Raw genomic sequence first — 13,288 nt, 5'->3', positions numbered from 1 at the left:
TTCCTATCTATTTATGCTGTTGCTAGCCCCACCTACTATTACCATGGTTGTCTTCCTTTGTGAAGTCTTTGCAATGTGAACCTACATCCTATATCACCTGACCCAGACTTGCACTAAATTTAAAAAAACTTGTGACCTGGTAACCTGACCCTAGTTCATTTTTTCACAACATTTTCTAACTTCTTACTTTTCAAGCACTTTTCGAAAGTTTTTTGTGTCCTGCCTACTCCTAAATCTACTTGTGGCTCATAAGTTTCCAACTGTGACAACAAATAAAACCTGTTTTCCACATCGACAACAAAACTGTCTGAGAATGTCTTATTCCTATTTCTTCTATGACCTGTTGTCACTTCCCACTTCTATTTTCCCTACTCACCCCCCCCCCCCCCCCCTCTCTACAGCAAACCCTACACCAGTGAGTCTTGTTTATTTCCCCAATTCCCGAGCCGCTACAGTCACCCACATGAGAGAAACTACAACACCCCTCACACCACACCCCAGAACTAACAATCTTATGGCAAGTCATACACTTCTCACTCATGGCAAACAAATTTTAGCATTAGTCTAATTGCATTTGGAAAGGACTGAGTTTGTTAATATGCCGTCCTCTCCATTTAGCAGACTGTTTGAGAACCAGCCTCACCAAGATATCATTCTGAACCTCTGCATATGAATAAGCACTGTCTTAAACACACAAGACAAATTTTCAGTATAAAATAAATTATACCCAATTTTTTTCCACATATATTTGCACTTGTGTCACCTGAATGCCAATTTAAATCTGACTCCTATTGCACCTTTGCCACATTTAAGCCTTCCACTCCTGATGAACTTTATTCTTATCCGTTTTTGTAAGACAGACTATTGCTCTTTATATTTCCAGTATCTGTGTTGCACCAAACACAGACACTGAAGTTAATTTTTCTTTGTTTATACACACTCATTAAGCACAGTCTAAAATTAGTGGGAGAACTAAGAAGAAAAATAATCAGGCAATGCCTGTTGCAGATGGAAAAAATAAGAAAAAGAGCAACTGTTTTTCTCTCAAAGCAGGAAAACGGACAAGCTCATCAGGTGGCAAACCAGAGCTACTGAATATGTTAATTTATTTTTGACAAAACAATTGAAAGGTTAGGTTGCAATAACAATAGTATTATGGAAAGGATAGATTGTTACTCTCTGTAAAGAGGACACAATGAGTTGCACACAGGTACAACATAAAAACTGTTACACATTGAGCTTCGTTAAATACTGAGCCGAAAGCTCAATGTGTAACAGTTTTTTTTTGTTGTGCCTGTCTGTAACTCAATTTGTCTTAATTGATGAAAGGAAGAAATTTAAAAATGCAGCAAATGAAGCAGGTGAAAGGGAATACAAACGTTTAAAAAATGAGATTTACAGGAAGTGCAGAATCGCTAAGGCCGGTATTACACTATCAAATTTCTTTGTCGAAGATTTGATCAAAGATGTGATCAAATATTCCGTCAAATATATTTGACAAAGATCTTTGACGTAGCGCTAGAAGGGGTATTACACTGTCATCATATTTTTCATCAAAATTCAAGATGGCTGACAACAACAACTGGTTATTAACTGCAGCAGTTGCATGTACCACAATTGCACTGCGTGCACATGTGGAAGAGAAGAAGGAGAAGAAGGGGGGGGGGGGGGGAGGGGGGACATACCTGGGTGAAGCCATGGGTTCTGCGACGATACGATAAAAGCCTTCAACAAAACTTGTTACATGAGCTTATAGTGGAGGACGTCAAGTTGTACATCAATTACTTAAGAATGGATGAGCATACATTTCTGTATGTGCTCAATGAAGTGTATCCTCATATCACAAAGCACAACATTCACTTAAGAACTGCTACATATGCAGAAGACAGGCTCACTGTAACACTCCGATTCCTTGCTACAGGAGAGGGTTGGGTTGGGTTAGGTTAGGTTTCCAATCTTCTTAATCTACTTTTGTATTCAGCGTGCCTCATGTTGTCAAGCACCTCATCAGCTTCATACATCTCTATTAATTTTGTAGTTGTCGGCACACACCAATTGTATTTACCTGCCATGTTTATAAAAACACTACAGACGACAGAATGCTGCAGCGATGCTAGCACTCCATGTGGTAACATGTCACATTGCAGTGAACAGAAGACAAGCGACTTCTTTGATCAAATCTACAGTGAGGCCCTATATTTGATCAAATATTGGACGACATTTGACAAAGTTCCCTATTACACCATCAAATATCTTTGACAAAGATATTGGACAAAGATATTTGACAAAGAAATTTGATAGTGTAATACCGGCCTAAGCAGGAATGGCTCGAAGAAAAATGTAAGGATTTAGAAGCATATTTCACTAGGGGAAAGATATACACTGCCTACAGGAAAACTAAAGAGGCCTTTGGTGACAAGAAGCGGCTGCATGAATATCAAGGGATCTGATGATAAACCAGTCCTAAGCAAAGTAGGGACAGCTGAAAACTGGAAGGAGTACAGAGAGTGCCTATACAAGGGAGATGAAACTGAAAGCAATATTATAGAAAGTGAAGTGGAGGCAGATGAAGACGAGATGGGAGATATGATACTGTGAGAATAATCTGACAAACCACTGAAAGACCTAATCTGAAACAAGGCTCCGGGAGTAGACGATATTTTATCAGAACTACTGATAGTCTTGGGAGAGCCAGCCATGACAATACTCTTCCGTCTGGTGTACAGGATGTATGAGACAGGCGAAATACCCTCACACATCAAGAAGAATGTAATAATTCCAATTACAAAGAAAGCTGCTGCCGAGAGGAGTGACAACTTCCGAACTATCAGTTTAATATGCCATGGCTGCAAAATACTAATACAAATTCTTTACAGAAGAAGAATGAAATAACCTTGGGGAAGATCAGTTTGGATTCCATAGAAATGTTGGAGCATGTGAGGCAATATCGATCAAATGACTTACCATAGAAGACTGGTTGAGAAAACGCCAACCTATATTTGTAGCATTTGTAGACTTGGAGAAAGTTTTTGACAATGTTAACAGGAATATTCTCTTCGAAAGCGTGAAGGTAGCAGAAGCAAAATACGAGGTGAGAAGGACTATTTACAACTTGTACAGAAACCAGACAGCAGTTATAAGATTTGAGGGGCACGAAAGGAAGGCATCGCTTGAAAAGGGAGTGAGGCAGGGTTGTAGCCTATCTCTGACATTGTTCAATACGTACAATGAAAAGCAGTAAAGGAAACCACAGAAAAATCTGGAATACGAATTAAAGTTCAGGGACAACAAACGAAAACATTAGTTTTCTGATGAAATTATAATTCTGTCAGAGACAGCAAAAGACTTAGAAGAGTAGTTGAACATAATGGACAGGGTCCTGAAGGGAGGATGTAAGTTGAACATCAGCAAAAGCAAAAAAACAATAATGGAAAGCAGTCGAATGAAATCAGGTGATGTTGAGGGAATTAGTATAGGAAATGAGACACCTAAAGTAGCAAATGAGTTTTTCTATTTTGGGCAGCACAGTAACTGATGATGGCTGAAATAAAGAGGATATAAAATGTACAAGGCTGAAGTAGAGAGGATATAAAATGTAGACTGGCGATGACAAGAAGAGCTTTTCTGAAGAAGAGAAATTTATTAACATCAAGTGCCTGTAACAAGTTTAGCACCAGTGCTCTCTATTAGCGCTTGGAGTCTGGTACTTTCTCAACACAGCTATGACAATTTACAACTATTATACCGATGGTTCCTGTATCTACGGTCTTCCTGTGTTCGGCCTGCACCCTTTGTGGCTGAAGTCCTTCTTGTGTTTTCCCGAGACCCTCTAACGTAAAAAACAGCATAGTGCACACCACACAGCCCCTGCTACCCGTGTAGCCGCCTCCTGCATATAGTGAACACCTGATCCATTCAGCGGAACCTGAAACCCAACCACCCTTTGGTGCAAGTTGAGGAATCTTGCAGCCGGCACAGTCGCAGAACCGTCTGAGCCTCTGATTCAGGCCCTCCACTTGGCTCTGTACCAGAGGTCTGCAATCGATCCTGTCGACTATGCTGCAAATGGTCAGCTCTGCTTTCATCTCGCAAGTAAGACTGGCAGCCTTTACCACTTCTGTCTGCCGCTCGAAACCAGAGAGAATCTCTTATGATCCAAAGTGACACACATTACTGGTACCAACATGTGTAAACATCTGCAGTTGGCTGCACCCTGTGCTCTTCATGGCATCTGGGAGGATCCGTTCCACATCTGGAATGACTCCACCCAGTATGCACACGGAGTGCACATTGGTTTTCTTTCCCTTCTTGGCAGCCATGTCCCTAAGTGGTCCCATAACACACCTAACGTTGGAGCTCCCAACTAGCAATAATCTCACCCTCTGTAACTGTCTGGATCTTGCACGCTGAGAGGTTTCCTCTGAAACAGGACAGGTGACAGCATCTAGCTCAGCGACGGTCTCAGCCACAGACAGCACCTGGAACCTATTGGTCAGACAAAACCGGGGAAGCCTCACGTGCGGCTGCCTGGGGAGTCTTTCGCCGCCTGCTACACCGTGGAGCAACCCCACACTCTACCACAGGTGAGGGGTCAACCTCAGTGCGAGGAGTTCTGTATTGACGGATCAATGGATGTGCTGGATGTCCATTGGATCCCCACAGCCGGCCCGCCCACAATAGTGCTGCCCATCCACTGCAGCCTCAAGCTGTGTAACCGAAGCCATCATGCCTGAAGCTGAGAGCTAAGTGTCACCAACTCAGCTCGCACCTGCACACAACAATCGCAGTCCCTGTCCGTACTAAAGGCAGTGGAAAACTAAACTATGCAGATAAACACTGACTGAAACGCAGGAATAATTCGCCCCTGAACAGGAACTTGTAATGTGTCACAAAATCGATTTAATTTCCGATGCAAACGAAAACGTGAGCACCGTGGCTATTATATATTAAATAAACAAGCAGAAACACATGAAGCTAAACTATTAAAGCACACAGATGATCTCATAAAATTCACTCCTGGTTAGGAATCTGTAAAAGTCACAAAATCGGTTACTCACCTGTTGCTGCTTGTGTCTCAGCTGGCTACTGCTACTGAAATAAACAATCACAGTGCTCTGTTTCACTGCCAAAAATATGTTTACATGACATCTTATGTCCTTTACTGTGATCGGGTGATGGAAGCAAAGCGACCAGCCATTTATTTGTGTGTTTCTGAAGCTAAAGTACCATACTTGGTGGATTCTGTAATTGTACTTGCACACTACAATTGCTGGGCAAAAATATTGGGAAATATGACATCACCAGATATACTTTAAACTTGCTTCATTATTGTGACAAAACAATTTATTGCTGATGAAATGGTGATGAATGGACGGGCATGTTTTAGGCAATTGTGAGAGAAATGTTGAAACACAATGGGTTGCACCTTCAAACTAGGCTAACACTTAAGGCCTTACATCAATGCAAGTCTGTATTCAGGCATACGATCTTGTTTCAACCAGAGGATGAGGATGATGATATCTGTTAATACTGATGTGGCAAAGAACCAGTTATACCTGTAATGGCCAGGATTCAACAGTGTATACACTCTGAAAGGATACAAATCCTTTCATTATTTATTGAAAAAGCAACCTCTCATGCTTAAAAGAAATTTGGACACTGTCAAATGTCTGGTGTTTTGCTGAAGACAGTTTACTTCCATGTTCAAATATAGACACCAGGTGGCTGTTCTGTATTGACGGATCAATGGCAAAATGTGCCAGATGAGAACCTTGGGAAGTTGGGACAATGTTCACATAATGCAAACAAATGTCATGTATGATGTCAGAAAGTGCAATGTAACTGATAGGCATATTTTCATTTTCAACATAACACTGAAAAACAATTAAATAAGACCAAAATATGGTGCTTCAAAAAATAACCATCAGAAACTAGTAGAAAAATTGGCAAAAATGTAATGCTGAAAATGGCCACAATTTTATCATGTCCCTATTTATACCTCTTACACTTAGTTCAAGTTTTCCCTCCTCCAATCCTCAATGAATTTAACAGAACACAGAAGGACAACAATTATTCTTTAGTTCAGCTTCTTAATTCTCAGACAGCATCAGCAGCACTATAAGATTGTTCCCTAACTATCCTGTTGTGCACAGGAAAGTATTTCCACTGGCCAATTGTAAAAAATTTCAGAAAGACAATAACAAAATTTCCCCTTGGTATTATGAATGGCAGCTCTTATTAAATACAAATAAATGTAACATTAGATTAGATTAGATTAGATTAATACTAGTTGCATGGATCATGAATACAATATTTCGTAATGATGTGGAACGACTCAAATTTTCCAATAGATGACATAATTAAGTTAATTTAACAACATACTTAAGTTAATATAACAACTGTTTCATTTTTTGTGTTATTTTATTTTTATTTTTTTAATATATATTTTTTTAAATTTATATCTAAAAATTCCTCTATGGAGTAGAAGGAGTTGTCATTCACAAATTCTTTTAATTTCTTCTTAAATACTTGTTGGTTATCTGTCAGACATTTGATACTATTTGGTAAGTGACCAAAGACTTTAGTGCCAGTATAATTCACCCCTTTCGGTGCCAAAGTTAGACTTAATCTAGAATAGTGAAGATCATCCTTTCTCCTAGTATTGTAGTTATGCACACTGCTATTACTTTTGAATTGGGTTTGGTTGTTAATAACAAATTTCATAAGAGAGTATATATACTGAGAAGCTACTGTGAATATCCCTAGATCCTTAAATAAATGTCTGCAGGATGATCTTGGGTGGCCTCCAGCTATTATTCTGATTACACGCTTTTGTGCAATAAATACTTTATTCCTCAGTGATGAATTACCCCAAAATATGATGCCATATGAAAGCAACGAGTGAAAATAGGCGTAGTAAGCTAATTTACTAAGATGTTTATCACCAAAATTTGCAATGACCCTTATTGCATAAGTAGCTGAACTCAAACGTTTCAGCAGATCATCAATGTGTTTCTTCCAATTTAATCTCTCATCAATGGACACACCTAAAAATTTGGAATATTCTACCTTAGCTATATGCTTCTGATTAAGGTCTATATTTATTAATGGCGTCATACCATTCACTGTACGGAACTGTATGTACTGTGTCTTATCAAAATTCAGTGAGAGTCCATTTACAAGGAACCACTTAGTAATTTTCAGAAAGACAATATTGACAATTTCATCAGTTAATTCTTGTTTGTCAGGTGTGATTACTATACTTGTATCATCAGCAAAGAGAACTAACTTTGCCTCTTCATGAATATAGAATGGCAAGTCATTAATATATATTAAGAACAACAAAGGACCCAAGACTGACCCTTGTGGAACCCCATTCTTGATAGTTCCCCAGTTTGAGGAATGTGCTGATCTTTGCATATTATGAGAACTACTTATTTCAACTTTCTGCACTCTTCCAGTTAGGTACGAATTAAACCATTTGTGCACTGTCCCACTCATGCCACAATACTTGAGCTTGTCTAGCAGAATTTCATGATTTACACAATCAAAAGCCTTTGAGAGATCACAAAAAATCCCAATGGGTGGTGTTCGGTTATTCAGATCATTCAAAATTTGATTGGTGAAAGCATATATGGCATTTTCTGTTGAAAAACCTTTCTGGAAACCAAACTGACATTTTGTTAGTACTTCATTGTTACAGATATGTGAAGCTACACTTGAATACATTACTTTCTCAAAAATTTTGGATAAAGCTGTTAGAAGGGAGATTGGACGGTAATTGTTGACATCAGATCTATCCCCCTTTTTAAGCAAAGGTATAACAATAGCATATTTCAGTCTATCAGGGAAAATGCCCTGTTCCAGAGAGCTATTACACAGGTGGCTGAGAATCTTACTTATCTGTTGAGAACAAGCTTTTAGTATTTTGCTGGAAATGCCATCAATTCCATGTGAGTTTTTGCTTTTAAGCAAGTTTATTATTTTCCTAATTTCAGAGGGAGAAGTGGGTGAGATTTCAGTTGTATCAAATTGCATAGGTATGGCCTCTTCCATTAACAGCCTAGCATCTTCTAATGAACACCTGGATCCTACTATATCCACGACATTTAGAAAATGATTATTAAAAATATTTTCAACTTCTGACATTTTGTTCATAAAGTTTTCATTCAATTTGATGGTAATACTGTCTTCCTGTGCTCTTGGTTGACCTGTTTCTCTTTTAATAATATTCCAAATTGTTTTAATTTTATTATCGGAGTTGCTGATTTCAGAGATGATACACATACGTCTGGATTTTTTAATAACTTTTCTTAATATAACACAGTAGTTTTTATAATGTTTGATAGTTTCTGGGTCACTACTCTTTCTTGCTGTCAGATACATTTCCCTTTTCCGGTTACAAGATATTTTTATACCCTTAGTAAGCCATGGTTTATTACAAGGTTTCTTACGAGTATATTTAATTATTTTCTTGGGGAAGCAGTTTTCAAATGCATTTACAAAAATGTCATGAAATAAATTATATTTTAAATTGGCATCAGGTTCACGGTACACCTCATCCCAGTCTAACTGCTGTAGGCTTTCCCTGAAATTTGCAATTGTTAAATCGTTGACTGAACGTACTACTTTGGAGGACTGTTTAGTATTGCTGAATGGAGCTATGTCATATATTGTAACTAGCTGTGCACCATGATCAGAAAGACCATTCTCAACAGGCTGAGCATTTATCTGGTTAAACTTATCTTGGTCTATAAAGAAGTTATCTATCAGTGAGCTGCTATCCTTTACCACCCGAGTAGGAAAACCAATAACGGGTGTCAAATTGAAAGAACCGAGTAATACTTCAAGGTCATTTTCCCTATTACCCTCTTTCAGAGAATCTACATTGAAGTCCCCACAAATAATAATTTGCTTCCCCCCGTCTGACAGATAGCACAACAAGGAGTCCAAATTTTTCAGAAATTGATGAAAATTTCCTGATGGGGACCTATATACAGTTACAATTATAAATGTGCCTTTATTTAATTTAAGCTCACAGGCACATGCTTCTATATGTTTCTCTACACAAAACTTTTTTGTTTCTATACTTTTTGCACAATGATAACTTTTGACATATATGGCAACTCCTCCTTTCTCCATATTTTCTCTCATTACATGTGCAGAGAGCTTATATCCACTTACATTTACCTTATCCATATCAGTAACAATGTGATGCTCAGACAGGCGTAGTATATCTATTTCATCCTCAGCTTCTAAATCTTCTAAACAAACCAGAAGCTCATCTATTTTATTCTTTAAACTCCCAATATTTTGATGAAATACACTTACATTATTTTTAATTATACTTTTATGAGAACCTTTTCTTATTCTAACATTTGCAGTACTCTCCTGTCTGAGTTTCTCATTGTGCTTAGGCCTAGTTGCTATACCAGTGGTCACATGGTGTTCAGAGAGGCAGATTATGTCAACTGGGTTGGGTGACTTTAATTCATCAAAGCAATTACCTAGGACTGAGATACAACTTGGTGGAGATAAAATTTCTGGTGATTGGTGAAAATTTATAATTGACAGCTGTGATTGGTGATCCAATGTGCTAGAATTGTGCTGTTTAATTTCTTTTCTAAACTGAAGATTTGTTTCAATCCTGACCTCTCGTAGAACTTGGCATCTTTCTGTCTTACCTATCCTAAAAAAGGTGCTGCTCCAACACCTGTAACCACTGGTATTTTACCATTCATGGCAGTGCCTCCCCCCCTTAAATTTCCTGCTATTACCCCAGCCAGTTTCCCCTTCCCTTTCTTGTTGAGATGTAGGCCGTGCCTGGTATAGTCACTCCTACTGAGAGAATCAACAGGAACCACACCAATATGAGCCCCCGCACCCGACCCAAGCAGCCGTTCCAACTCCAAATTAACTCTCCCAACAGAAGAGTTCAAATAAGGCCGGTCATGGCGTCTCAGGACAGATACAATTGGGGTGTCTCCATGCCGACGCAATCTTTTCCAGGTCACACTCTATACTGTACCCAGGATATCTGTCGATGCTGTTCCCTGGCCCTCCCACAATAACCACGGTGTCTTCCCTGGTAAATCCTTTACAGAGTGAACCTAAATCCTCTGTCACCTGATCCAGACTAGCACTTGGTTTGAAAAAATTTGTGACCTGATATTCTGGTCCTAATTCCTCCTGCAGAAGTTGGCCTACACCTCTGGCATGAGAACTGCCTAACAACAAAACTTTCTTCCTTTCCGATGGCTTTCCTACATTCTTTCTCAATTTCCTATTGAAAATTTGTGGTGTCCTGTCTACACCTACCTCTGCTTGAGGCTCATCAGTTTCTAACTGAAGCAACAGATCAAACTTATTTTTGACATTCACCACAAAACTGTCAGACTTAGTTCTAGGCCTGTTCCTTCTGCTAACTGTTGCCGTTTCCCACCTCTCTTTGCCCTTATCCCTCCTTAACCTGTCCAGATCTTCCCTAGCCTGATCTAGCTCAGCCTGAAGGGCAGCAATTTTCCCCTCCTGTTCCACTACCTTCCTATCTCTGCTGCAAATCCTACATAACCACTGATGACCTTGATCCACTTTCCCGACACCCACACCACTGCAGCCCCCCCCCCCCCCCCAGTGAAAAAAACTACTGCATCCATCACACCAAATCCCGAAACTAACAATTCTACGGCAAGTCAGGCACTTATCACTCATGGCAAAAATAATACTTTAGCTAGAATAAATCAATTAAATTACCGAAAATCAAAAAAGACGTTACAAGAATTAAGCCTATTCACAAATGTATATAAGCAAGTTTCTGATTTAAAATTCCGCTGTTTTTCTGAGATCTGTATTAAAACAATGAAGGTATACGCTATTTATTTTATATTTCACTCGATGGAATGAAAAAAAGGACAATTAAACGAGATACTTTAACTTTGATTCTCCAAAAACGTTACGAGAATTAGGCCTATAAACAAATGTATATAAGCAAGTTTCTGATATAAAGTTACGCTGTTTTTCTGAAATCTGTATTAAAACAATGAAGTTACACGCTAATTACGGTAGTTTACTTATTTGTTACCGAGAAATTAGTTAAATTACCGTGAAACAAGAAACAAACACGTTTACAAAATTTAAGCCTAAGCGCGACTTCGCGAAGTTACGATCTTTTCATGTTTTCTGAAGAAATACGCAAAGAAAAGTCAAACCTTTAACGGCAAGACTAAATGATACACTAATGCATGTATTTAATTTGTTGTCGGCGTTAAACTAAATTATATTCCTGTCTAAATCACTTAACTTTGTGGAAATGGTTTCTGGCGTCACTTACTCGGTGGCCATCTTGGAACACAAAATTACTTGAAGAACAAAAATAAAGTACTCGTGCACATTCAGCACTAATGAAATATGTTCATTAATATAAACATCATGTCTACCTCTTCCGCCCTGTCAAAACACTGCATTGGATGTATACTTTGTTTTGTATTTGTAATTTAAATTTATAAAAATGTAAGTGTTGGTTTGTTCAAAATCTTAAATTTCACGAAGTTCTTCCTGAGTGCTTCAAAATTTTGACACAACATTGCATACAAATATTCACTTTTTATAAATCTATTTTTAATGTATGTAATACATAAATAAATAAGTACACATGACTGTAAGAAATGTATGGACACATAAATAGGGCAAAGCTGTTAGAAAAAGGGAAGTTTTATTTATGGTTTGTTGGCTTACAGAGGGTAGAAGGAAATGCACATAAAATGCGGAAAGAACAAGATGGACGGGGGGGGGGGGGGGGGGGGGCAGGACAAGATGGAGAAAGTGGGGAGGATGTGATGAACAGAGAGAGGGGAGGAGGATGTGAGGGACAGAGAGAGGGGAGGAGGATGTGAGGGACAGAGAGAGGGGAGGAGGATGTGAGGGACAGAGAGAGGGGAATAAGTGGTGATGGACAGAGAGACAGGAGCTTTCTCTTTAACTTTCTTTTCCATTTAACCAAACTGAGCCACCCACCATGTGACAGAGAAGTTAATAAGAAGTTTTGTGGTGAGTCACTAACCTACACTGAGTTTTAGTAATGGTTCTGCTCAGTAATTTTGCATTATACGTATCTATATGAATTTAGGTAGTAATCAATAAAAGTGTCATCCAATTAATACATAAGGAATCTTTTGCTATGGAGTCTTGCCAGTAAATGTTTGTGAATATTTCTCAAATCTCATCCAGTGCTGCCCACTACAATCTATTTTTTCTTCTCATCCCATCCGGTAAGTCTCCTCTAGTCAGGGGTTCTGGGCAACTTTCCCACAACGCTAACCAGTTCCTTATCTTGCCAGTTCTTTTCCTTCATCCCTCTTTTCTTCTGTATCAACCCTTCTGCCAAAAGGATGAGCCACTGGCTCTGAAAGACTTCACATTTCATCAACTTCTATTTGTGTTTTCTCCAACTACCACATGGTGAGTAGATTCTGAGTAGATTCTTTTATCTGTCAAATTATATTACATGTCCATAATGGTAATTAGAACTTATATATAATTATACATAAAAAACAGATTACTGATTTTTAGCATATCTAGTGGCAGCTGTAGTCTGCAAAAAATCTACCCATTATATTAAAACAAGGATAATGCCCAAATTTATAAAAAAGGATTGTTTAGTGTATGTGACCACTGGTTCCACTAGCTCTTTTACATGTTACTATTTTAACAAAACTGCTAAAAGATACAAAATGAAAATGTTGGCAAAATGTCCAAATGTAGGATTACATTAACCATGACTTTAATTTTTTATCTCACCCTTTCCATAGGTACTTCAGCTGTATCTCCAAAATCAATAAAATTATTTGTCACATGATCCTGATGGATTTCCATTATAACAGCACGATACCAACACACTCCATCTGGTGTTGCTAAGCACATTTTTCCTTGTTGCAGCATGCTAGAAGGTAGTTTGCCTGCAGTCTGGAATAGCAGAAAAATGTATCTTACAAATATGCTCAGAAAAACTGCACAAATACACAATCTGACTATGAAACAGATTAAATTTTGTCAATCTAACATACAGGAAAAAGGTTTACCATTTATTTATGGCACACATGATGCAAGATATTTATAGAGCAAATATCTCCTAATTACAGCATTAGTGATTAGCAAACAGTATTTTTTGTTCTTTTCTAATCATGTTCACTTTCATTACATTTGTCACACTTCTGATTCAGGTATGGATAGAAATAATGCAAATTCCTGGATGGAACTACACCTACAATAAGAGAAAGCTAACCATTCATCT

At 38.3% G+C, this 13,288-nt stretch overlaps 1 protein-coding gene across 1 annotated transcript in view; it reads right to left on the bottom strand.

Moving 5' to 3' along the window:
* LOC126175036 (uncharacterized) overlaps positions 1-13,288 on the bottom strand; it is a 215,493-nt gene that overhangs the window by 31,732 nt on the left and 170,473 nt on the right. Inside the window, exon 9 of the mRNA XM_049921538.1 lies at positions 12,796-12,960. Coding sequence (XP_049777495.1) covers positions 12,796-12,960 — 165 coding nt within the window. The remainder of the gene's footprint in view (positions 1-12,795; positions 12,961-13,288) is intronic.

The sequence above is a fragment of the Schistocerca cancellata genome, chromosome 3 (genome assembly GCF_023864275.1).
Source record: "Schistocerca cancellata isolate TAMUIC-IGC-003103 chromosome 3, iqSchCanc2.1, whole genome shotgun sequence".
NCBI classification, from domain to species: Eukaryota; Metazoa; Arthropoda; class Insecta; order Orthoptera; family Acrididae; genus Schistocerca; species Schistocerca cancellata.
Note: the sequence above shows the minus strand (reverse complement) of the source record. Positions and strands in the feature narration are given on the sequence as shown.